This window comes from Lactuca serriola, chromosome 3 (genome assembly GCF_051521515.1).
Source record: "Lactuca serriola cultivar US96UC23 chromosome 3, Lser_US96UC23_V15, whole genome shotgun sequence".
Lineage (NCBI taxonomy): Eukaryota > Viridiplantae > Streptophyta > Magnoliopsida > Asterales > Asteraceae > Lactuca > Lactuca serriola.
This window is the reverse complement of record NC_136410.1, coordinates 48,895,318-48,922,659: the sequence shown is the minus strand read 5'-3', so window position 1 is coordinate 48,922,659 and position 27,342 is coordinate 48,895,318. Positions and strand designations below refer to the sequence as shown.

General features: G+C 32.7%; 1 protein-coding gene across 1 annotated transcript; it reads right to left on the bottom strand.

The window, feature by feature from the left end:
* Window positions 1-364: 364 nt before the first annotated feature.
* Window positions 365-24,273, bottom strand: LOC145092208 (callose synthase 7-like). The gene is made up of 41 exons (XM_079030135.1): window positions 24,000-24,273; window positions 19,746-19,846; window positions 19,490-19,602; window positions 19,315-19,402; window positions 19,128-19,238; window positions 15,358-15,480; window positions 15,178-15,267; window positions 14,985-15,076; window positions 14,764-14,896; window positions 14,543-14,671; window positions 14,389-14,465; window positions 12,952-13,039; window positions 12,752-12,874; window positions 12,549-12,666; window positions 12,139-12,470; window positions 11,999-12,051; window positions 11,868-11,928; window positions 11,712-11,793; window positions 11,575-11,624; window positions 11,408-11,494; window positions 11,121-11,326; window positions 10,954-11,035; window positions 10,699-10,862; window positions 10,491-10,614; window positions 10,278-10,381; window positions 10,107-10,209; window positions 9,878-10,029; window positions 9,675-9,784; window positions 9,482-9,589; window positions 9,336-9,404; window positions 9,079-9,265; window positions 8,880-8,991; window positions 3,845-3,967; window positions 3,640-3,764; window positions 3,075-3,158; window positions 2,880-2,992; window positions 2,284-2,513; window positions 1,406-2,203; window positions 1,280-1,330; window positions 998-1,180; window positions 365-785 (listed from the first exon to the last, which is right to left on the bottom strand). Exons 1-41 carry the CDS (start codon window positions 24,184-24,186, stop codon window positions 540-542), a joined length of 5,712 nt encoding a protein of 1,903 aa, XP_078886261.1. The 5' UTR covers window positions 24,187-24,273; the 3' UTR covers window positions 365-539.
* Between the last annotated feature and the right edge of the window lie 3,069 nt (window positions 24,274-27,342).

The following is a 27,342-nucleotide window of genomic DNA, read 5'->3' as shown; positions in this document are numbered from 1 at the left end:
GTGATTATATTATCATATCATTGTTAAGTCAATGGTCAAACAAGTTTTATTTTACTTCTTTTCATATAAATTGAACAAACATAAAACTTGAATGGTAAACCTACCTCAATTTTTTTTTGAGGTGAATAGGTGAACAAACCAAAACTTGGTTATTAACCATTATAAAATAGTTATAATCAAAATAAGATTTAACATAGAAATGATTATTGCAACTTCATCTAAGATTTAGGTTCAGAGAACATTAAATAACACTAGACTTGTTTAGAACAAATCTGTATAAACCGCTGAAGCTAACTTTAATGTCATCAATTAATATATTTTTTTCAACAAGTATGACTGTAATCTCAGACAATGTTCATCAAGATTGGATCTCTGAAAAATAACTAGTATAAACTGTAATTGCATTTAACATTAAATTTTTTTGAATCTGAAGAAGACATACAGATAAAAACATATGCAGAATTGAAATCTTGGATTGAAATGTTCTATATTCAAAACTTCCTTTGACTTGTTAACAAGGTGTCGACTGATTTTACGTATCAAGTTGGCTGAGTCTTGTCCTTGTCCTTCTTACCAGCAAGAATCATTGAAATCTGAAGACCTCTTCTCAATGCTTGATTGAAAAGCAGCTTTGTTTGGAACTCTGATACAAAAGGGAACCATGATAGTACAACAACTGGCATAAATATCACCAATCCCATCAAGCATTCGTATGCACGCCCTAACTCCATTATCGAGTCCCAAAATCCTATGCCTTTTACACAAGGCCTGCACGCTTGAGCAATCTTCACAGTTCCACAAACAAACATTATCAATAAAAATATTTTAAATAATGACAGTACACTTGGGGAAATGGAAGGAATGAGATAAATAGTAAAAAGTTAGGACTTATTGGGGAAGGTCCCAGTTCCATGACATTCTCTAGTAGTTTGTTCTTTCTGCATTAAGAAAAAAAGAAACAACACCCAAGTGTACAATGATCCAAAGGGTTACTTACCAAGATGATTGCCCAACCAGTTGGCACAAAGGCAAGGAAGGCAACAAATATGTCACTGATGGTCAGGCCACATACAATAAATAAGACCGTCATGAGCAAAAGGAAGACAAGGAAGAGAAAGGCCTTTAAGATCCTGAACATGAGCTGTAAATCTGTGCTAAACCGTTTGGCCATTGACACCAACTGACAAAAAGAGTATACAACATACAATTAGGCTTTCAAGGGTTGCATTGTCTTTCTAGCCCTACAATACAATCATAGATGATCAATTTAGTTTTTTACCTTAAATTCCAGAAGAGCAGATATCAAGACCAACCATGAAAACGCATAAACCTGACAAAATAAAATGATTAATGAGAACAAATTGCACCCTATACGAACAAATAAACAGGGAAGAAGGAAACAAACCAGTATACTTGTGCTGCCACCTGCAATATTAAGACGATACACAAGTCCATACTGATAAATGAAGAACCGACACGCAAGTATAATTTCAAGAATTCTTCCCCTTATGTTTGTGTACTTAAGATGCTGCTGTTCTGCATCCCACCATGATTCCCAACTTTTATCTTGTGCAATTCCAATCCCACCACGATCCCCTATCCACCTTTTCCAATCCGTCCAATCCTCCACTGTTTTCTGCCATTCAATCCCCAAGGGATTGAACACAAAAGGAGCTAACAGCCATGAAGCAACCAGGAACCATATCGAGAACGTAATGAATAAGTATAGATTTGAACTTCGGTATGAGTTCCCATATGCCTGATAGATAATAAGCAGAATAGCCAATTCCAGCCCTTTCACAAAGTGACTACGCGAATACAACCTGTAATTATCTGCAAATTTTGCATGGAAGACGACCAAACCACGGCCCGTGGCGCGATATTTTGAACCTCCATGTAGAATTGTTCTTCCATAGTAATGTGCTTTTGTTCCAAGCTGGAAAGTGAAAAACACAGAGGCTAATTGGAGTTGCATTATGATAAAGTCGCGTAATGCGGTGCGAAATCCTCTTTCTAGACTTATTTCCATAACTATAGGAAGCATGAGAAGTAAACCGAGCTGAAAAACAGATTGGATGACTAAAGCTTCTTCTAGGGCTTTGTTGCCACTAAGACTTTCATCTTCTAATATTCGCCCTTCCAACCCACTCAAAACCATATATATATGTCCGTATAAAAATGCATAAACAATAAGCACAGTAACCTGGATCAAAAGAAGATATTTAATGTATGTAATAATGTAAAAGTTATAAGTAAATAGAAGTAATTATTATTTTGTTATACCATGCTGCTAAAGTAGAAACCAACTGTGGTGTAGTAGAATGATAACATTCGGAAAAAATCAAAACGGCGACCAAGTCGGTAAACATCACGGCTAAGTGTCTGTTCGCCATTTCCATTTGCAACTTTAGCTTCGAAAAGGGATATCTGATTCATACCAACATCACGACCTTTTCCTACTTGGATATATTCATGATGTGTAGCATAACCTCCACGCAGAGTGGAATTATAACCTGGAAAAATGTAACTAGATTACATTCGTAGGACAGTTCAAAACATAACTTTAAAGACATTAGAACTAGTTTTAGACTATTTTAAGTCTTTGGGTCTGTTCGGAAAAATTAGTTGGTAGCGGGTAGCAGGTAGCTTGTAGCGTTTTGTTAAACGCTACATGAAGTAGCATTTGGATTTGAAGTGTTTTGTTTAAACTAAACGCTAGAAGCTTGTAGTGTCAAACAAGACTTTCTCTTCAAAACGGAGCGTTTTGTCAAACGCTAGAAGCTAAAAACTCTCAAATGTTCCGTGCCGAACACGCCCTTTGTTGTGTAGAAACAGTGCTACAACATAATATCTTTGGGATGATGAGAAAGTTTAATTACCTGAAAATATATCGTCGCTCAAGTTGATGGTTCTTGAAGCTTTACTTATGCCACCCCTTGAGATGTGAAAGAGCCTGTCAAATATATCTGGGTGACCGTAATGGAATCGCACCCTGTGAAGCATAAAGATTCTAACTATTAATGAATTCATAGAGGATAGTTGATATTTCATATATTCTTTTTTTATTATCATACCTCAGAGGGTCTGCTAAAATCCTTTGGCCAATTGTCACAAAACTTGTCTGCTGGTTGGAATTGAACCAAGCTAGTGATGATACACTGTAAAATAACTAAATGAGTGAAAGATTTAATGTAACCTTCCATCCGCTAAAAGTTTTGGCCAACACAAGTTCAAAAGGTTTTGTTGGGGCTTATAAGAACAATATGTATGTTGCAGTTTAGTGCTCAAAACAATAGAGAATGATTGATTATAATGGCCGGAAATGTGCAAATGAAAATAGATGGTAACATGGGACAAAAATTGAGGTGTTATCAAAAGCCTTTTTACTAGATAACAGAAAACCAAAGTACAACCAAGAAAAGGCATTACAAGGCAGCAAGTGCCTTATTTCAGTTGTGGGTTACAATGGCCTAATACAACTGTATATAAGCCAAAATGTAATAATAAAATAATATATATATATATATATATATATATATATATATATATATATATATATATATATATATTGGAGATGCAAGTGGGGAATGTGTTTAATATCACAATCTTTATAATAAGTAAATATGAAACTATATTGACCTTCCGGTGAAGATATGTTCTCTCAACCCCAATATTGTTGGTCTATGTTGGCCATGCCGATCCTTATGAAATTTAAATTCCTCCAATACATTTCTCATTTTGAATGCTTCCTCAAAGTAATTGTCCTGTATATATATAATTAAGATATTTGACAATGCTTCTGAAAGATAATAAAAAGGGACACTTTTGTGAAGTACTAAATTACCTGATTCATGTCAATTGTCTGCAGCGCTTCTCCACGAGTAAAAATAATTGCATGATTTTGGTTTTCAGGTCTTCCTTCACCAATTTGTGAAGGATGACCTGGAAGCTTGATACGGTATATTTCCTATCATGCCAATATGCCATGATAACAATTATTAACAAGAATACATAAAGGTAAACTTTAATCCTTTATTTTATGCATGTTAGAATGTTTATATGTGATATTTCTTTAGTTAGGCCCATTGAGCACAAAGATTATCTTTTCCTGGACTAGGGTTTCCCTCGATCTATATATTGGGTACGTTTTCCTAGTTTCAGATCAAGACGATACATGTAAGTATTCATGAGTCTCTGATTACATTGTATCAGAACAAGGTTAGTCGACATTGACGATTGTACCCTGTAAGTACATGCATTAAAGGTTGTACTCTGTGAGTACAATTCTATAAAATCTGCTAACAAGAAAAGGGCCATTTCGAGAGTGTCGTTTTGTCTCACTGCCATCACTGTTTTTTTTAGAACGGCAAATCTACACTACTCCTAAACTACTCCTAACACCACTTATGTTTCCGATGAGACTTGAGCCCTCAACCTCTAGGAGGGAGGGGAACACCCGGTACCATCACCGTTGTCTTCAGAAGTGCCCTATTAGGAAGACCTAAAAACACGTCGAACATAGTATGCACCACACGCGCCACATCTCATTTCAAACGTTCGACCATACTTCGGCATGTGAGAGCGTGTGACCACTGTTTTGGTTCCGATTTTTTGTGTGTTGCGGGCGTTTGGAATTCCACCAATACCAATGGTTCTTATTTCACCATCCGAGATTTTTGGGTTCTGATATGGTTCTGGTTTTTTTTTTTTTTCTGTGACTTTGAGTTCAATTTGACCTCTTAAAAACATTAGGAGGAGATGATAAACTTTCTGGTAGTAGTAGTGGTCCACATATTCTTAAGGTGGTAGCTGCTAGACTCACTATAACAAATTGAATGGCTCCAACTTACTTGAATGGAACAAAACCATTCGACTCTATCTCAGAAGCATGAGAATAACCTCCCATATCACATCCGGTCCCCTATTGGTGAGGGTCGTAACCTATGGTGAAGGAACTAATGGACTACCTTGAACCTTCTGTTTTCACAAATTAGTAATACAATTGAACCTTTTGTTTCTTCCCTGTTTAATCACTACGAGTATGTGAAGGAACTAATAGACTACCTTGATTTCCTCTACTATGGATAAATTAATATTTCCCGAATCTACATCTGCAACTGCAAGTCATTCCGTCACGGGGAACAATAGGATATGTCGTTTACTACTTTCATCATGGAGTTCAAGAAAGATTGAGAGGAACTCAATTCTCTTCCTTTCTTAAGTGTTGATGTGAAAGCTATGAAAACTTAAGAAGGAACAAATTGCCATTATAAGTTTTCTGTCCGGACTAAAACCGGGGTTAATTCTATCAAATCACAGTTTTTGAATGAATATGCAATTCCTTCCCTTTAGGAAACATTTGCTCGTGTTTTTTTGGAATAAGAACCTTCATTCCTCTCAAATACATGATCATCGTAGTGCCTTGGTTAGTCGAAAAGGGTTTCATGGTGATTTTCAAAGAAGATCTCGCAGGGGCCACAGGAGAGCTTCAGAAGAGGTCAGTAACCGAACCAGTAGAAGAGGTCAGTAACGGAACCAGTAACTCACAAACTTCAATTCTGTCATACTAAAAGCACATATAATTAAGAAGCTCTTGGCTAGAAATCAAAAGGACTCATTAACACATGTTGTCTCTGCTTTGGAGAAAACTTTCAGTATACCTATACCTGCAGATAAGTATGCTCGAGTCATGGGAACAGAGAATCCAACTACTGTATTTACCGAGACATGTAAATCTAGCAAATACATATTATCCTCTACCTCCTGTTGGGTTACTGATTTAGGTGCTTTGGAATAATGATCACATGACAAGTAATCCTACCATCTTTTCCAATTTCAATAAAAACATACATCTTCATCCAATTTCAATAAAAAACATACGTCTTCATCCCATGCCACAATTGATGATTGGTCTACCCTACTTGTCCTTGGTTATGGCACCATCAGTTTCACTATATGCAATCTTGAGCCTAACTAACTTTTCGCTTAATTTGTTTTCTGTCAGCAAAAAAATTACCCGTGCTTTAAATTGTTGTATCTCATTCTTACGTAATTTCTGTGCAATTTATCGACGAAGAGGAATATTAGAAGACGATGGGAATATGGTGACCTATACATATTTGAAAGTCAAACACCATACTTGTTTACTTCCACCAATTCATTGTCTGCATTTGTAGCCGACTTTAGATTAGGTCATATTTCCCTACAGAATCTAAAGAAGCTATGTCCCAAGTTTTCTTATTTATCATCTTTAGAGTGTGATTCATGTTAATTTTCCAAACATCAACGTCTTCATTTAAGTCGTAGAGTAAATAACAGGCTTACATATATATATATATATATATATATATATATATATATATATATATATATATATATATATATATATATATATATATATATGTGGGTTCAATTGAAAAAATAAAAAAGGTTGAGAATGGGGGAATCATTCTCAACCATTCATCTAATTAACCTCTAAACATAAAGGACACAATGTCAAACTTGTAAATATGATATAATAGCCTTCAATCACAAATACGTAAGTATAGAGAATTAGATAACAGTTTAAATTCATTCGTTTTTTGCTCTTTCAATCTAACATTCAATTTTGCTTGAATACGAACATATCTTCAATATCTACGATTAATTAAACTCCCAGCATCATTAGAACAACATCATCGATAATCAACAAAAAATTCAATTCGTATCATTCATTCAACATCATTCATCAAATAAAACATCGAAATTAAGGTTAGAAAAAGATCAAATCATTTTTTGTTTGAAATTTTCATATATTTCTCTACCAATCTATTATTTTGTAAGATTTAAATACTCAAAGTATCATATTTATCACATTTTTAAAAAAGTTAACTTGTATGCACTCCAACTGTTTGATGAAATGCATAAACTAAATTACCACGTTATATTCACATATGAATATGTTTTCTCACCTGAATCAATATGTGATTATTAAAACACAAAACAAATATGCAAGTTTGTATGTTATTCATATGTGAATAACATATAAAAATTATATATATTTCTGAAAACACATTGTAATATTCATATATGGATATACTGTGCAATATTCACATATGAATATACCAACTATTATTCATAAGTGAATATACGATCTAATATTCACAAGTGAATATACTATGTACTATTCTCATGTGATATACCATGTAATACTATATAATATTCACATATGAAAATATCATCTAATATTCATAAGTGAATATATCATCTAACATTCACAAGTGATTATACTATGTAATATATATATATATATATATATATATATATATATATATATATATATATATATATATATTGTATCTTGGGATATTACATTTCATGAAAATCTACCCTTCTTTCACGTGTTAGAATCATGAAATCAAAGGGACAATGATGACTAAAGGGCTCTTGGCCTAGCAACATTAGGTGTTTAAATGCGTCCATCCCTTAAGGGGACGAGGGTTCAAGTTCTATGGTAGCAAATGTGTAATGTAGGAACAAGATTAAAGGTTGTGTGTTAGCCATACCAAACAAGAAGACACTGATGACTTGTTGGTATATATCATACCGGTTCCACCTCCACCTAAGGCATCCACCCTATCTGTTTCCACTCAACCTCAAGAGTTTGTTAGGCGACCAATTGTTCATGTCTACCATATGTGTAAACTTTCAACATTAATTTCGGATCCACTACTATCTTTATCGACAGATCAACCTAGAAATGCGTCCATCCCTAAGATAGTAGGGTTCAAGTTCTATGGTAGCAAATGTGTAATGTAGGAACAAGATTAAATATGAAGCTAACAACAGATGATGAAAATCCCCTTGAGAATCCAAAAAAATGTAGAGAAGTTATGGGAAAGTGAACTATTTGACTATCATGTAACCATACATTGTGTTCTCGATTGGTATAGTTAGCCAATTTGTGTTATCTCCAAGAACCTCACGTTGGGATGTCGCTCGCATTTTAAAATATTTGAAGCGTGCACTACATTTAGGTATTTTATACCAAAGACATGTCATCATGGTATGGAAGGGTTTACGGATGTCAACTATGATGATGACCCTACAAACCAATGGTCCACTACATGATACCGTGTTTTTGAAAGGGGAAATCTAGTTTCTTGGAAGAGTAAGAAACAAAATGTTGTTTCTCAGCTGAGTGTAGAATCTAAATCCAAGGCTATGACCATCACCTATGGTTAGGAAATCTACTTGGTGAACCCTCAATCCAAACCAATGACCTTATGGTGTGAAAACTAGACAACAATTCATGTTGCAAACAATATTATTTTTCATGAGGACTAACCATGTTGAAGTTGATTGTCACTTCACTCAAGAAAAGATTCACAATGGAACCATCACTACATCTCATGTTCTAACAGTGAGCTAGCTTTTTAATGTCTTCACTAAAGCATTACTTAAGAGCAAAATTTCTAATAATTGTAACAAGATGAACATTATTAACATCTATGTTCCAACTCGAAAGGGGGTGTTAGAATGTATATATGTGATATTTCTCTAGGTACACCTGTGGAACAAACAAGCCGCCTTTTCTTGGATTAGGTTTTCTATATGTCGGATTAGGGTTTCCCTATTTCTATATATCGGTACCTTACCTTGTTTTAGATCAAGGTCATGCAAAACCCTCTTGGTGGGAAGCACCCAATGCACTATAGAGGAGCTTTCCTTCGGATTGACGAGTGCTCAGCAAGCATAGCCAATCACGAAGGTATGAGTGGTGTTAAGGGGGTTTTAGAGAATCATCCGAGCGAGATACGGTTGTCAAATGAGGGAAGAGGAACGATGATAAACGTAAGTATTCATGAGTCTCTGATTTCAAAATATAAATTTATAGTTACCTGGTCTAAAGTATCCCCGCCTTTGACTAGAACAGAGTAGTAAACATTCTGAGATCTACCATTGATGGTAGCCTCTCTCTCATCTATATAAGCAACTCGTAAAGAAGGATATCTGAACAGATCAAAATATAATTAATTAAAATATATACTTTTAAAATTTTGATTAATGTATGATCATGATCCATATAAATACACTTACGTCAGCATGAGCTTCAAGATGTTAGTATAACAACTTTGATCTCTCTCATCACTTGATTTCTTTTGAGCACCATAAATCTGGCAAGAGATGACATAGGTGAACTTCAAATCAGCCATTGCGGTTGCATGTTCTTTCAAATCCATGTGATGTTTATTCATGTTAAATGTCCGGAGTCCAGTAAAAATCTCTGTGGAAAAAAAGCATAAATTATATAAAAAGTATACTGAAATTTAAAAAGTTTAATGAATCACACTAACCATCGTCTTTAGCATAGTCTAGGAAGCATTGAAGTTCGAGAGCTTCCTTGTAGTACATCATCCCTCTCACTGAGAAATTTTTGTGAATGAGTTTCTAAATATATAAAATATAAATTTTAATTAAACTAGCATGCAAACAGAAAAACCTGTTCTGGAAAGAGTCTGCCCCCTATAAGAAGCCCATTGACGTATGGCTTCTGTTTTATCCCCTCTATATATACCATTAATCCGCTCTTCAAAATTATTCCATTCATCTGGTTTTGCATATACAATCAAAAAAATAATGTTTTTTGATTCTATATAAAGAGGACAACAGTCAAAACTAATATCAATAGTCACCTGGATATATCTTCTGGAGGTAAAATAAAACTGAAATTCCATCTTCATTTTCTTTGTGAAGCTCTTCTTTTGAATAGAGGACATCTTCTTTGTAGTATGGAGTCAAAACACTGAAGTTTACTCAAACAACAAAATCTAATCTTAAGGATAATGATGTAGGGCATCCATGAGTCAAATAAGTGAAGGGTTGGAAAAGTACTGACCTAAAGGAGAGCATGTTACGAACAATTGGAGCATTTGGCATTCTAATATATAAGGAGTTTACAAAGAAGGTGATACGCCTACGAGCTTCCAAATTTGTAGGCACATCAAATGCAGATTCCTTGACAGTCAAAAGCAAACGAAGCCTCATCACCTAGGGGCACAAATGGAAAATTAGAAAAAGGAATAAAATGAACAAAATCGGGAGGGTGCCCAGATGGCAGATGATACCTTTTCCTTCCATGATTTCATTTTAGTTAATCGGACATCGATTTGATCAAATCTTTCCTTTCTGTCATTATCACGATGATGAGCACGAGGTTTTTCAAGTATCCTACAAAAGCACACAAAAGGAATTTTACAACAGAATATTTAATTATCAATCCAAAATAAAAAACTTACTCGTGCCCATATTTCATAACATCTTTTGTGATAATCTCCATGATATCCTGACACACATTGACTATTTGGGCTGTATGTTTCGCTTCACCAACATTGTCTTCTAGCTGCAGGCAGACACCCGATGGAGTAATCAGAAAAATGTTAGAAACATTGTAAGGAATATATTAACAATGAGAATGAATAATATCCCACAATTTAAAAGAAAAACCTTACCAGACGATCCAATAACCTCTCCAACTTATCATTGAGTAAAGGCAATTCGCTCATATAAAATTTATTCAAAAACGTTCCCTGTTGAATGCTAGTTTCTATTTCATGGCATATATGCTGTAAGATTCTGTAAAAAGAAAAAGAAAATGAAAAAGATTTTTTAACTTGTAAGTATAAATTTTTAGTAGAATCAAGATTGTATAGGCCTTACTTTGTATCGTGTCCATCAACTAAAAGGTTAAATAATATTTCCTTAAGTGTTTGGTAGCATTCTATCACTGCTGACCGCATATAATCATCGCTACTGATCTTCCTGAACAGGTCTGCATCTTCCTTTCCTTTAAAATCTTTAGCCATGTCTAATGCAATGGGAATCTTAAGTGGAAAAAGTCAAAATCATGATTACATTTAATTTCAGATAAACAATAACAAAAAGACATCAAGCCAATGCATGGAGGATTTATACCTTACTAGCCAGCATGAATAGTGGCCACTGGACAACTGGAACATCACTTGTGGTATATGGTACAAGAAGCAGATCTCTCTCACTTCAAAAATAAAACGAATGTCAACAGTATATTCCGCATGCTTCAGTTTGATTCCTTATATTAATAACAACAAACTCTTTAAAACCTGTTGCTGATCAAGTCTTCCATCCGCATTGAAAATATGAATTCGTTCCACACCTGTGAAAATTTTGCTATGTTCTTTTTGGTCACCAGTAAATCATCTTCGACGTGATCTCTTTTGGGCTCTTCTTTTTGCATTGGCATAAGGCGTTCACAGAAAGCTAGAGGAACCGATTTAAATCTTGACCGTAGCATGCCAAGTGTCCTTATCTAAGGATCAAACATCACAAAATGATGATGTCATCTTTTCGATTTCAAAATTTAGTAAACTAAAGATATATTCGTACTAACCTCACCCAAATGCCTGAAGACTCCGTAGATTCCACCAATAATGGTAGCATATATCGTGTACCAAATTTGTGTGTCCATGAAATAGACCTTAAATGAAATTACATCACATATGTTTAATTGGCCTCATAGAGGCATATAACAAAAGTAATTATTTCAAGAACACTCACCATGATAGTTGGACCCCAGATACAAATAACGACGCCAATATTGGGGGTCACTACAAAATGCTCAAATAAGTAAGTAATGATCATAATATAGTAAGAATCACAATTAGAAAAGTTTGTATATAATTTTTAAGATTTACTGTTGGGAAAGAACTCATGCCACTCGTAGCTGCTAACATGCATTTTCATGATTAACTTTGTGGGCTTGACCAGTGGCAGTATCTACAATGAAAATTGCAAATTTAAGCATAAACTTTCTATAGAAATCATATGATAACAAGCATTTTCATGATTACCTCCACATAGTAGCTGAATGCGAACTTGCTTATTAGCAGCACTATCCAAAATAGAGTATACCTAAGATCAACAGTAACAAAGTAAGAAAAAAGAAATTTAAAAATTCACATATCAAACTTTATATCCCTACTTGAAAAGAGAAAAGATGCCCTCATGCATGCCTCTTCCAACATAGAGTTTTGGCTGTAAAAATTCGCAATATTTAATATAAAACAAGAAGCATGTAAGATGTAACATCAATATAAACTACCAACACGTAAGTGAACTTGCCTGTGCCCACCACATTATAAGAGTGACTATACGCCAATTGGAACTTTCCATGTGTCTCCTTATAGGTGGAAGCAGATATAGAAAGGCAGCGAGTATGTTGGGGATCAAGTAAATTGCTACAAGATAGTTATAAAGCAATTGCCCTCTCCAATTTCCTCCCAAAGTACTGAGATACTTCACAAATTCTGTTGGATTCGGAACTGATCTTAAGTAACCAACAGACAAGATTACCATCCAAAAAGCAGCTACAACAAATTTGAAAATATAGCGATGAATTTGTGTAGGTTTTAAGCTCCTCCATGCGTTGAAACTAAGGATTATGTCTAGACTAACTGTAAAGAGAAACCATAAATTACAAAAAGGACAACAGCTAGAAGTAACGAAAGAATGTGCAGGAAGTAAGTATGTACCTTGGATAAAGTTAAGTATGGCATAAGTGATGAATATGCTGGAGATGTTTTTAATGAGAGCTTCATCTAAAATTCCGAAGATTGATCCATCTCCATGCCATGCAACAATTATCATAGCCTACAAAATCGAAATAAAAAGATTGAAATGCTACCAGCCTAATATGAAATCATCAACTAACTGCATGATTCTGTTATATGCCTACCTGCAAGACCAATATGAGGAAAATCCACATCCGATCAAAACTCCTGTAAAGGTGCAAAAATGAACGCACTTCGACAAAATTTGTTTTACTCTTCTTCTTTCCGGATACTACTTGATTGGGCCCCTGCAAATTACTTAAATTTGAGCATTTTTATGTGGTGAATGAATACTAGCTTTAAAGTTGCATAAATCCACACATACAACATGATGGAGCAATGACCCAATGGAGTGAACAAAAAAGTCAGATGTGCGATCCATTGGCCAGCCTAACTTAAAACATTTGTCAGACCTGAAAGAAAAGGGAATTAAAGGTTGGTCAATAGTTTTAACATGAAGGGTGGCAAGGCACTGGGCCTCCAATCCTAAGGGGCCTCTGATTGAAAATTTTCTTTTAATATTATATTACTAAATAATAATAATAATAATAAAAATATGTTAATTAAGTATATTTAGATGCTACTAATCGTATTCATGTTACTAAAAATAGGTTTGTTAAATATATTATCAATATACATTAGAAATTAGACTCCAATACATAGACATTTACACCATGCCACTAAAGCTCAAAAACCCAACTCAAATTTTAAAATTTTATTTAGACTTTAGAGTCAAATTAAGTATATGAAAATGGACAAAGTTTTAATTTTTGAGATGAATTAAGAGTCAAGAAAAATCAGTTAAAATGGATATTAACAAAAAGGCCAAAATATCATCATAACAAAGAATGCGTTCAAGTGTAGCAAAATATACATTCAAAGATAATACCATAAATTTGATAATATTTAATCTAATTGGGAGCGACATAAAGAAGGTGTAACATTGAATGTGAATGAAGTTGGTAAAGTTATAAGCACGATCTAATTAATGAAAATAGATAAGGGGTAACTATAATATGAAACCAAGAGCATGGTTTTAAGTAGGCTTAAATTTGTTTTTTGGCTATAGCTTATGATTTAGGAACCATATTATTGAGAAAAATAATAAAATAATATCTTTTAATAAAAGACTTTTTGATAAGAATAGCGTTGAGCGATTGAAATTAGTACACAAACGTACACATGAAGAATCATTCATGATTCTTTATTTTTTGAACATAATCGATAAAACTATTTTCATTGAAGGGAACGTTTGGTTTCTTATTCACAACAGAAAACGAAGTTACGGATTATTGATGAACTAAATATAAGTTGCAAAAGTCATGAAAATAGGTTACAAAATGGTCATATATACGAGATCGATGGTGATGATTTATTCCAACGAATTATAAATGTTACAAAAATTTACCAGTTGAACATAATATAGCTAACCCATACTAAATTTCTTAAAAATAGTAATAATTTATCTAGTTTTTCGTCTAACATGCACAATATTGTTGATTGTTTCTATTGCAATTGGAAAGTTGTTTGTAGCAGTTTTTCTTAATGAGTAGAGACTTGTATACGAGCATGTATATGCTCAGATAGGCATTCTACGAGATGATTGTTTTCAACTTTATGTTTTGAATTTAGCGGTAATGAATTTACTTAATTATATTTCATAAATTTTTTATGGGGCCTTAATTTAAGTTTTTGCACAGGCCTGTAAAATGATAGGGTCGAGCCTGAACATGAATGACGGTTTTATAATATAAAGAGTTACCAAAAATATTCATTTAGATCATCATAGTTTCTCCATGAAGCATGGCTTGCATTGCCACCTTTATTTCTCCTGGCTTCCTGCCACCATTAAAAAAATAAGTCCCATTAGAAAAGTAGATTTTATCAAACTGGAACACAACTTATGATGTTATTACCTTACGAAGAACATCATAAATAGGTGAGATGACCTCACGCAGAAATGCTTCCTCATCAACTGCTGCTGCTTGATATCCATTTATAGGTTGAACATTGCCAAATAAAATTCCAAGCATTTCATTTGCCATCTTTTTTATTCAATGAAATAAGATCACATCATAAAGCTAGATAAACATAATGATAACTGTATTCTTGTAAATATAACCAAATAATAACATACATTATGAAAAATATAACAAAGACATTCAGGCATGAACCGCACGTTTGAAGCTTCACCCCAGATGAGTAGATAGAGTCCAATGTAGAGAAGATATAATTGTTGCCTATCACCACTAAGTGGACGCTTAAGTGAACTTGAACAAACAATAAATCAAACAAAAAAGATTAAATCCTCACTTCAAAGAACAAGAAACATGTTGCGTCACCTTTTTAATAACTTACTCAATGATTGATGTACAGTGCAAATAATGGCACCACGAGACATAGTTCTTTAAAGTTTTATCCAATAAATGCTTTACCGTTTGGCTATCCAACTGTAAAAAGTTCCTCATCAGTATTCAGTTCATCTCTAGGCACAGTCACATGCACCAATGTTCGGTTCAAATATTACACAATGAAAAAGTGTGTGTTTTACCTGATCATAATCTTCAACACCCTTTGACCTTCTATCAATATTTGCAAGTAACAATACCAAGTGTTCCCTTTGATTTGCAACGTTTCCTTTCTTTATTTCAGAACAACAAAAATTTAAACCAGTCATATTTGTAAACAATCCGTGCAGAGTTAAATAAAGCGGTTTATGAATAAAAGTTACCTGAAAACCAAAAATTGATGATAACCACTCGAGAATATCAGCAACATGTTTTTCTCTGTCACCCACCCTTCTAATAGATGGAAGGTTATCTATAATGCGAATTGCTCGAACAGCTGCTTGGATCTAATGACATGTGAAGAGTGAAATAAATAAGAAGGATACATACACATATACATACATACATACATACATACATACATACATACATACAAAATACATACATACACACACTCATGCACGTATACAAAAAATGTTCGTCTTTTTAGTGATTTTGATATAGCAAATGGCTTAAACGATCCCCTAGGGTGGTGTGGTGGAGTTAGTTTTGAAAATTATTGCCTAGAAGAAAAGTTCTCTAGTTCTCACACAATTACTGGTTCTAAAAAAACATATATATATATATATATATATATATATATATATATATATATATATTTGTTTGTTTGTAATTTTCACCGATTATTATTTTAAAAAAATTAAAAAGAAAATAGAAAGATATTCACCATTCGAGTAATTATTCTAATAAAATGATCACTAAAAATAATTACAACCATATAGTAACTACACATACATTTCTTTTGTGAAATTCAAATATATCAATATATACAGATAATCATTAATAAAGACCGAGTTTCTAACTAAATTAGTAGAAAAACTAGGGTATATTAAAAAACAAAATAATCAAATCATTAAAGAATTAAAAAGTATAAAACGACTTATTCCAACCAAAGAAGAAATTCAACAGTTAAGTTACCAACTAGAACATAATAAACCTAAAAAGATAGAAATAGAGACAAAACAACGTATAAGGCAATTGGTCCTAAAGTCGTTTCTAAATAGGCAAACATATTCATACTATCTTTCTTATTTGTTTCCCACATTCTAATAGCTACTTGCTCCCATGTCAAAATTTCATCCATCAAAAGTTGTGATTTTTGTTTTCCTAAGAAAACCATAGTTGAAAGTTAAAATTGGAAAACTCTAAAGTATATATATTAAAGCTCTTGAAGAAGTTAAAAAATATAAACAAAAAGATAATAAATAAGAAGTTATAGGATTTACTAGATATTCGGGCACATAAAAAAGTGATAAAACATACCTATACTATTCAAATTTATAATTAGTCTATTATTACAAAATTCTATAAAAGTTGTTGATCGATGTGGACTTTCCGATTTCCTAATTAATCCATGTTCTATTATTTCCAGTATTTGTTTTTTAAATTCTTCTTTATCCAAAGGACTACATTCTATATTTGTTGTTCTTATTGTAATACCATGATTTTTTTTTTAAATTTAAACTTACAAACATATTTAACCTTTGATTTTGTAATATCTTCTCCTATAAGTCCAATTTTTTCTAAATGTAAAATTATAGGATGATTCATACTTTCAGTTATATCTTTACCTTTTTCCAACTCATGATACAGGCTTCAAAACATAAGAAATTAATAAAACTATTGAACAAATAATCAATAGAAACTTTACAAAATTTATACTTTTTGTTTTGAAGTGTTTTTTCGAAGGTTTCTATCTACGAATGGTTTAGACGGTTGCATCAATGTTGTGTGGTGGTATTGGTTATGAAACATTTTGGCTAGAAAAAGTTCTCGAGTTCTCATATAGATTTAGACTCAAAGTAACGCTCGCACGCGCGTACACACACACACACACACACACACACACACACACACATATATATATATATATATATATATATATATATATATATATATATATATATATATATATATATATATAGGGAAAAGTTCAATAGAGAGCATTATCAATGGTTCTCCAAGGAACCAAATATATTTTTTAAGTTTTAGAGCTTATTTTTTATCAAGAAAAAAGTAAAAATATCTAAATTCATAACTTCACATTATTAATGTTAAATATATATCTTTCGGATTCACCGTGTGAATTCAGATTCACATAGTAAATTTGCATAAATTCACACTGTGAATATGACGAAAAAAAAAGTAAATTTTTTTATCAAGTTTGATATCATTGGAAAAAAAAGATAAAAAGTTATGAATTTCTGTATTTTGAGTTTTTTTATTGATAAAAAAATAAGCTCTAAAAGTTGAAAAAAGATTGGTTCCTTGGTTACATGGTTCTTTATTGAACCTCACCCTATATATATATATATATATATATATATATATATATATATATATATATATATATATATATATATATATATGCTTAATTTATTGCGAGAACTCGAAAACTCCTAATTTGCTTATCATTTTTTAAAACCAATACCACCATTTGACTCCTAGAGTTATGTCTAAGAGTGATCAATGCTTAAAGAAAATGATTTGATGATAATTTTGTTTTTGAAATGTGCATATATATGCACATTTGAATGTTCATATATATGCATGTATGCACATCAAGGTTCTAAAAGGCGTGAGGCATGGCGTGGCGGCAAGGCCAAGCCTCAAGCTTAACGAGTTATGGCGAGCCATGACGTTTTTCAAGGCGTGATGTAAGGCGGCGATTTTGTATTAAATTATAATTATATTACCGCATAAATATAAATTTATATCAAATATACCTAGTTTTAGAAGTGTGATATCAACAACTAATAACAGAAAGTTAATAAAAAACACAATACTTGTATGTTCGATTAGAAAAGGTATAAAAAAGAGCAAAAAAACGTGTCTCAAACGAAAAAAACATGTGCCATAACACGCCATAACGCGCAATGGCACGCCATATCACGCCTTGCCACGCACCACGCCTAACAGCAACATTATGAAGCTTTTCGTAACGGCGACGCCGCGCCTCACGCCATGGCGCGCCTTGGCGCCCGCCATGGCGCGCCTTTTAGAACATTGATGCACATTTAGTGTTTTTTACAAAAAGTTTCCAAATTGACACAACAATGAGACTATAATACCAACGTTTAAGAGAATTGCAACTTGAAAACTTTAAAAAACACATAAAACCTAAATGTGCATCCGTGCACATTTAGATGTGCAAGCATGCATATTTATATGTGCATATATGCACATTTTCAAAATAAAAAAAGTTCGTAAAATCTTTTTTTGGACCATGGACCGCTCTTAGACGCAACTCTAGTAGTCTAATGTTGTTTTTGGTTTTGAAAATTGATAAATGAATTAGTTCTCTTGGTCACACAAATCATTAACTTCTCAAAAGAACTTAACTCTCTCTTTCTCTTCCCCCCCCCCCCCTCTATATATATATATATATATATATATATATATATATATATATATATATATATATATATATAAAAGTTCAATAAAGAACCATTATCAATGGTTCTCCAAGGAACAAAATATTTTTTTCAAATTTTAGAGTTTATTTTTTATCGAAAAAAAAAAAACAAAAAATATCTAAATTCATAACCTCACAATGTGAATGCTAAATATATTTTTTGGATTCACCTTGTGAATTCAGATTCACGTTGTGAATTTGACGGAAAAAAAAAAAATTTGTTTTTATCGAATTTGATATCATTAGAAAAATGATAAAAAATTATGAATTTCTATATATTGAGTTTATTTTTTTTAATAAAAAATAAGCTCTAAAAGTTTAAAAAAAAAAAAAAAGTTAGTTTCATGGTTTCATGGTTAATAATGGTTCTCTATTGAACCTCACTATATATATATATATATATATATATATATATATATATAGACACACACACACACACACACACACACATATATATATATATATATATATATATATATATATATATATAAGAAAATGAGATTTATGTCTGAACACAACCTCAGGAATCTTCATAATTTCTGGTTTATTTCCGATAGCATACATAGGAAGGATGTTATAGTGTTCATATTGGTTTATGTTTTCCTCTACATTGCTTGCATATTGTTGAATCTACAATGCCATGGTAGCATGTGTTATTTAATATTACATTGTATCTAGAAATCAATGTTTGATACACTTATCATACCTTTGGCTCGACTTTTGAAGCAGGTACCACAACCCTTAGTACATCATATAAAACCATTGCGGTATGATAAATCTTGGCCATCTCCTCACTTAGAGATGGTAGAAGAAAGATAACAAAATGAATAAGTAATTAGTCGATGTAATATCTCTATATAATGGTTAAAAGAAAGCCTTACGGTTTCTTTGTGTATTGTCCTTCTCTGATGTTTTTCTCATAGAAGTTCAGGTAGAACTTCTGGATCTCCCTAGGATCACTTTTTGCTAGTCGAAACGTTGTCGTTTCTTGTTCCTACACCAATAGAACATTTGAATTTTTCATTAGAATTTATAAAATACTTTGAATTTAGCTTAAAATGGTGTCATCATCCTAATGCAATTAGTAGAATATGATAAACTGTGACAAAAAAAAACAAGGATAACTATAATGTGCACCTTCTGAAGTCTATGTAGCAAGTAGGTCATGAATTGGCGAACACCACGTCCATTTGATTTAGGATCCATCATATAGGCCTTCTCGAATGCATGAAATCGGCCTAATATAACAAATTAAAGGCATAAAATGTTATGGGAAATGTAGTACAACTAACAAGCAAGCATAACCACCATGTTGTGTATTAGTCAATTATTCATAATAAATAAAGAAGTGTCACCATGAATATGTGATTGCATAAAATCAACAAAATGACACTTTTTTTTATAGGCAACCTCTATCTGAGGATAGTCATGGGTAGATGACTGCTTCCATATATGACCTTTCGCATATGAAATAAAGAGAAAAAACATGAGCGTACAACAGAGGATACTCTACACATGGAAATAGTAGGCCCACAATGGAAAAATAAATAGTATTATGTGACTAGCAATAAATCATGAAGCATATACTAGAAATACAAGCAAAAAAGTAAGAGGGAATAATAACTAGATGGTAAAAGCCGCACGACAAGCAAAATTAGTGAAAAGAAAGCTAGTATCTAGACTACTCCACTATCATGATTCTAAGTCTCCACACTCTCCTGTTAGAGGTCATGTCTTCTCGATAAGAGCCACTTCTTCAAGTCTAACCTAACGCTATTTTCTCACTTCCTTCCCGGGTGTCCTGTCCTTCTTTCACTTCCTTTAATAAAATTTCATTATATTAGGCTTTATTCTTAGTTCCAATGAGTTTGTGATTCTTGGGTTTATTATCCAATCCAGTAATGTTTTACCATATGTCCAATTCAATAAACTTGGTTCTACGACCTCTAAGTTCCTTTTGTATTCCTTCTTAATAGGCTACCATTCGAATCCATACAATATAGTAGGCCTTACAACATCCTTGAACCTTCTTGTAGAAATCTTGTATGTGCTCTTTATTTAACCATAATGCTAGACTTGGAAATGGAGTGAGTTTTGACCTTGATTCGATCTAAACTGATAAGAATCATAAGGGTTTGGATCTTAATTTTTGTCTACTCATTACAGACTCATACCTATTAACCATTTTATTAAAAGGGTTGTGTATGGATCATTACTGTCTACCGATCCGCTCCATTTTATAATATGCCTCGCATAAATATTAGAACTATAGTTTTTAAGGTTCCCAATCGTGTTTCTTTTAATTTCAAATCCCAAGCCCAAACCACCAAAGGATGGAGCGACTACCATGGGCTAAGGAGGCAAGGACTCGAGGAGTCATACTCATTTAAGTTTTCCTCACTTTTTGACCTAATTTTCCATTTATTAATCATCAATGAGCAATATGGATCATAATTGACAATATGGATCTTATATATGCGACGTGATAATATCGATTACAACTCGGTTAATGTTTTTTTTCCTATTATTATTTTAAAGTGATCATACCTATTAATCGATGCAACGTTTTCATCAATTCATCACTCATTAGCTAATATCTTCTATTATTCTTTCAATCTCAAGTAGTACACAACAATAAGTTTTGGTCTTGCATGACTTCTTCTTACTGTCTTAGTTTTTTTTCAGGTGTAATCAATAAGAAAATATTGTTCTTTGTGAGTTTGCGTTGGGCGTTTGATTGCTTTAATGTTTCACCATTTCTCTTTCATGTGGTAATTTTTCTTCATTCTTTATAGTCTATACTTAGTTTATAGTTCTATGGATCGTGAAAATGCAAATGCTTCACCTAAACTTAATAAAGACCTTGAGGAAAATATATTGTCCAAGACCCTAAGATTAGAAACGAATTTACATGTAACTTTTGTTCAAAAGTTGTTAAGTGAGGTGTATACCATTTAAAACAACAATTCGTTGGAGGTTTTTGAAACGTCCTTGATTGTAAGAGATGTGCGTAATATGTACAGAAAGAAATAAAAGATTTTATGATAAAAAGACAAGCATCTAAGGGAATTATTTAAATGCTATCAAGTATGAAACAAGTTGACGATGAGTACGATGATGAAGAAGAAGATTGTGTTGAAGTATCATCAAAAAGGGCAAGTGAAGGTAGTATCATACTACATCTTAAAAAGAAACAAAAAAGGGCCCATCGATATGTATTTCACCCCAAATCACGAAGATGCAATTAAAGGTAGACAAGATGGGAAAGGCGGGAGAGAACAAATGATAAATTATGCATGTTAGAAAGAACTAAGGGAGAACATGTGTCATCAAATGAGAATATTGTTTTAGGATGCAAGTATTCCTTTTAAACATGTTTTTGTATATAGTGTTGTTTTATTATATGTTGTTCTAAGCTATAAAAATGTTGTATTTAATGTTATATGTTGTTTTAAGTTTTAAATATGTTGTGTAGTTATTCCTTTTAATTTTGCAAGATAAGATAGTTTTAAGTATTTGTATTTTAAAAGGTAAAATATATGCAATCTGTTGACTACATCCATAGATATCTCCGATTGACCACATCCATAAATATCTCTAGAAGAAGAGATGAATCAAACATCTATAGTTTGTAAGAAAAAGAATGTTTGTTTTTTTAAATTTTACAAACTGCTAAAATAAACTGACTTTTTAAACTTATAAGAGTTTTTGAACACTGAATTTTAAATAATTACAGTTTACAACATTGGAATATAATTCATACAACCACGATAACAATTTTTTTTTTAATTATTCGTTTCATATATTTCTAAAACAAAAACTAAATATTTTCTTAATATGGTGTGTAATAAATGACATTGTTTTGTATTTCATCTTAATCTAGTAATTAAGATAAGATGTATTTATATAAATTGATTTTCAAAACTTAATGATAAAACATAAATTTTAATAATAAATTATTAACATTTTCTTAAATTTAGAATATTTATTGACGATATATTTTCAAAAGTTACCAATCATTTTTCACACAAATGATTAATTTCTCATTAAATTAAGAATAAGTTTTAACAGTTATTTTTGTTAATTTTTGTGTGAAATTTGAAGAACATGGTTAACAATATTTGTTTGGTCAACATTTAGGACATTTTTCATCCTAGTCTTAAATCTTATTTTAGAACCATTTTTGTTCTAATATATCGTTATTTTGGTATTATTTGTAATATTAAAAAAATAATATAATATAAAATCAACTTTGATCTTATTTTGTATATATATATATATATATATATATATATATATATATATATATATATATATATATATATATACTAGCAGTGTACTCGCGCAAAGCGGCGGGGCGTGTAAATTCTTTCGGTAATATTCCTCTACAAAAATGAAGTCATTTTTTGTTCCTGGACGGTGGACTTTATAGCAGAGGGGGGAACAAAGAGGTATATGCGATTGGAGGAATATTTTAATTAACATGCTAAATTTAAGGATATCTAAAATGGTTCAAAATTTGAATGAATCCGGGATTTGAGGGAACCATATCAAATTGCTGAGAAATATAAGGAGATTTGATGATAAATTTTTGAATTCAAAATATGGTTAAAATTTAATATTATTTTATTAATGGTTACTTGTACTATCAGCTTCATCATTTGGACGTCTTAAAAAAATATTATTATTATAATCAATCTATTTTTAGAAATAATTAGATTTCTTTTATAAGATAGTAAAGATATATATATATATATATATATATATATATATATATATATATATATATATATATATATATATATATATATATAGGAATCAAATTTTACGGTAACTAAAATCATACTTATACATTGCAAACTTGAAACAAAAGTTATTTTCTAATTAAACTAATCAAACGTATTTCAAGCAGAAGTAAACTTAAGTAACTCCAAGATTCTTCCATTTTTTCATCTCATGATAACAGACTCACCAAAAGACCCTAAGAGGTAGGACCTACGACTTAGTATCTCATGCAGCATGGTTTGAGTCCCCTTAGGTAGCTAGCAACTCCTTATGCACACGCACCAGAAGGACTACATAGCTGCCAGATACCATGATTTTTTTTAATAATACATGGATCTGTCTGATGTGCTATTCTAATTAAAACTAATTAATTATTATTCTGATTCATCCTTTTATAGAAGCAAACTTACATAACTATCTCATCTTAATCAATATATATTATAGAAGAAAAGTTACATACCTATCTAGTCTTGATCAATATATTTATAGAAGAAAAATATATTTTTCTACTGAATCACTTTAAAAACTCATCTCCACACCCAAAATTATAAGAAATTATGCATTTTATAGGAAAGGAAGAGTCAAATATAGTAAGGGGAAACATACACAAGTAAGCAACTCTGTCATTATCCTTCTCGATCTCATTGGCAACCCGAAGGATAGGACCAACAGCAGCAAGGGAAGAAGGGACAAGCTCGCTGTCAACAGCATCGATATCGGAAGTCCCCGTCATCCTCATTGACAATGACCTCGGTGGACCCACCTCATCTTTGGTCCCACTCGTACTCGCCATTCCGGCCGCCCAACTCCGCCAGCACCCCTGATATCCACCTGAAACTTGTTGAAACTCTCTCTCGCTCCACCCTGAAAGCTGCTGAAGATGTGCACACGAAAACCACATTTGTATTTTTCAATTTTGATATATATAGCGTGTGTAAAGATCCTTTGCTTGTTAATTTGGGGCAATTAATTAGCTTTTAGGGCTTTTAGTGCTAACAAGTAACGAATGGAAGCATTTTTCAACTTTATGGGGACCAAGAGTGTGTATATATATATATATATATATATATATATATATATATATATATATATATATATATATATATATATATATATATATATATATATATATATATAATAGTTGTGAAACCCGTATATTATACGGGTTAATTAAAATATAATGTTAAACAATAGCGATTAAATGAAAAGTTTATTTGAATTTGAAATATGAAATAAGTGAAAATTATAAAAAAAAAAAACATGCAAAAATAAATTAATTAAAATTATATGTTTAATTGTTAGACCCGTGTACTAAACGATTTATTATTATAAAATGTTAAATACAAATGTTTAAAGTGAAAATTTATTTGAAATTGAAATTGGAAATTTGAAATTTGAAATTTGAAATTAATAGTTATTATAGAAATTATAATAGAACCTTATTAATTTCAAGTTTTTCAAAGAATTGGATGCGATATAGAAGAGGAGAGAAATTATCGTAAGGCTGAACAACAAGAGTAAGATTAACGAAAGCAGCAGCAATCACCGACTGACGCTGCAGAATTCATCTGAAGTGCTTGATCGAAAGGTAGCAACGCTAGCAAGGATCGAAATAGTGCTTCTGCTATAGAGGGAGTAACGGTTGCAGTGGGGGTGTGAGAACGATGTGTGGTGCGAGAACGATGACGACATTCATCCCCTTCGCAACAGACATCCCTAATCACTTCTCCTTCAAACCCGGTGATGATAAGAATCGACAAATATCAACAAACCCCAATCCTAATTTTGCTGAAGAAACGTGAAGCGTAGCAGATAGAGACAGCCGACTGGAGGAGAATAGCGGTGGAGAAATCAAATATGATTGGCTCGAAAACCCTTTCTAACCCTCTCCGATTTGGGAGATGGATTTGAGGGAGAAGAATTGAATCGGAGGAAAAACTGAGGATACTAGAAGTAGGGGGCGGAGACATCGGATCAGATTTTTGGGTAAATACACGTGGTATTTTACTAACACCACGGATAACCGTCTAGTGATTTTCGGACATTGGATTTGTCCAACAGCCGCATAAGCAATGTTTTAGAACCCGGGTTTTTAGTTGATCCGGTGTGATGATCGGTTCACGGGTCAACTGATTCAACTAGTTGAACCGTCGGGTCAACCCGGTTTATGATCTTTTTTTATTTTTATATATTTTTACTTTCATGCATAATGCATAAACATATAAAACCAATAATTTAATGTCCACAAAGTTTAAAGATTAAAAAATATTGAAGAAACCGCAAACGACTCGTTGTTTTGGCGTTAAATATTTTTTCCAACTATCCAAACCCTATTAAAATGGGTCAACCCGGTTTTAACCTGTTCGACATAAGCGGTCGAACTGCGGTTTAAGGAAAACCCGGCCGGTTCGATCCGGTTTGTATTTTTACAAAAAACCGGTCTCAATTGACCCGCCTTCTATCCCGGGTCACGGTCCAACCGATTGAACCGGCCGGGTCAACCCGGGTTTTAAAACATTGCGCATAAGTTCTCTATTTACAATTTTCCGGGCAGTTTCGGCAATTCTGCTCCTCCGCACGTTTCCTCCTTCGACTCCACATTCCCACAGTCGACGGTTATCACAAGTTATATAAGAAGAAGTTATCAGTGCCACATTCAACCTACTCTCCCCTAATTTCGGATGTTCTTTCTACTCTCCCCCAGTTTCGGATGTTCTTTCTGTGCTCCAATGAACCTTCTTCTGCCCCACTTTGTCAAGAACGACAGTTCTGCCCCCACTCCTCCATAAACCTCCAATCTCGCTCTACTCCAACCGCTATAAAAGCATGAGGCCACGTCCTCGTTCTTCTTCTGTTTCTAGCTTCTAGCGTTTAGTTTAAACAGAAAGTCTCGTTGGGCACTACAAGCTTCTAGCGTTTAGTTTAAACAAAACGCTCCAAATCCAAATGCTACTTCATGTAGCATTTAACAAAACGCTACAAGCTACCCGGTACCAGTTAATTTTGCCGAACACGTCCTTCATGTCTCTCGCTGAAATTTTGTTTGACATTAAGGCTTATTGTGCTTTTCTTATTGCTTATGGAGGTTTATTTGATGAAGGTAGTCTCCCACCAATTTCTGATGCGTACGTCTTCTTTCACAACGATTCAATTGATTCTCCCGTCTACGACATTGATTCCAGGTACAATTTCTTACTTCACTTTCACAACTGCCCCTTCATCCCGATTATTGCACCTTCATGACCACTCACTTCACATACACACACACATTGAAGAATTCGAACATAATGAGTACATGTTTGAAGTTTATCGATTGTTATCTTACAAAAATTTAGGGCTCATTTCATTCAATCACTAGCAACACTCGCAAAAGTTGTCTGGTAAGAGTCGTCTTCCACATGATGATTTCACTTCTCAATGATGATTACAGGTTAACTTACTCTTTGGGTTCAGCCACAGAAATTTTTTTATTCTTTGCAATGATCAATGGAAATTGGGAAAGGAGACGTTTTACCTTTTGAGGGAAGGAGTCGTTATTCGCCTGTGTTAAAGTTTGACTGATTCAGTGTCATAAGGTTAATCACGAACTAAAAACAGTTTTCTTTTGATTTCATCTTGATTGTCTTCTAATATTTATCTCTTGTCCTTTCAAACTTTCAGTAATACCGTTAATCTTCTTATCTTCATTTTCTAATTTCTAAGAAATAAAAACATTCTCTTATCTCATGAATGCAGGATTTGCGTTACGTGGATACAACAGTATCCAACATTTTGAAGATATATAACATACAAGGGTAAAACAATTAAAAGTCTAATCCATTATTTTTAACTTTCTTTATTTGTGTTTATATCATTTGGAGCATTTGGGTAGGAAGAAAGCTCATGTATTTGGCCACTCAATGGGTTAGTTAGTCAAGTCAACTAGGTTATTTATTTCATCTAGAAACTA

What these genes read in the sequence shown, in the direction of transcription:
- LOC145092208 (XM_079030135.1), bottom strand. Translation starts at nt 24,186, where the DNA reads ATGGCGAGTACGAGTGGGACCAAAGATGAGGTGGGTCCACCGAGGTCA. An exon ending in CTTCAAAAGTCGAGCCAAAG is followed by an intron (nt 19,239 to 19,314) that starts GTATGATAAGTG and finishes ATGGCATTGTAG; the next exon opens with ATTCAACAATATGCAAGCAA. An exon ending in GCAGACTCTTTCCAGAACAG is followed by an intron (nt 9,405 to 9,481) that starts GTTTTTCTGTTT and finishes AAAATTTCTCAG; the next exon opens with TGAGAGGGATGATGTACTAC.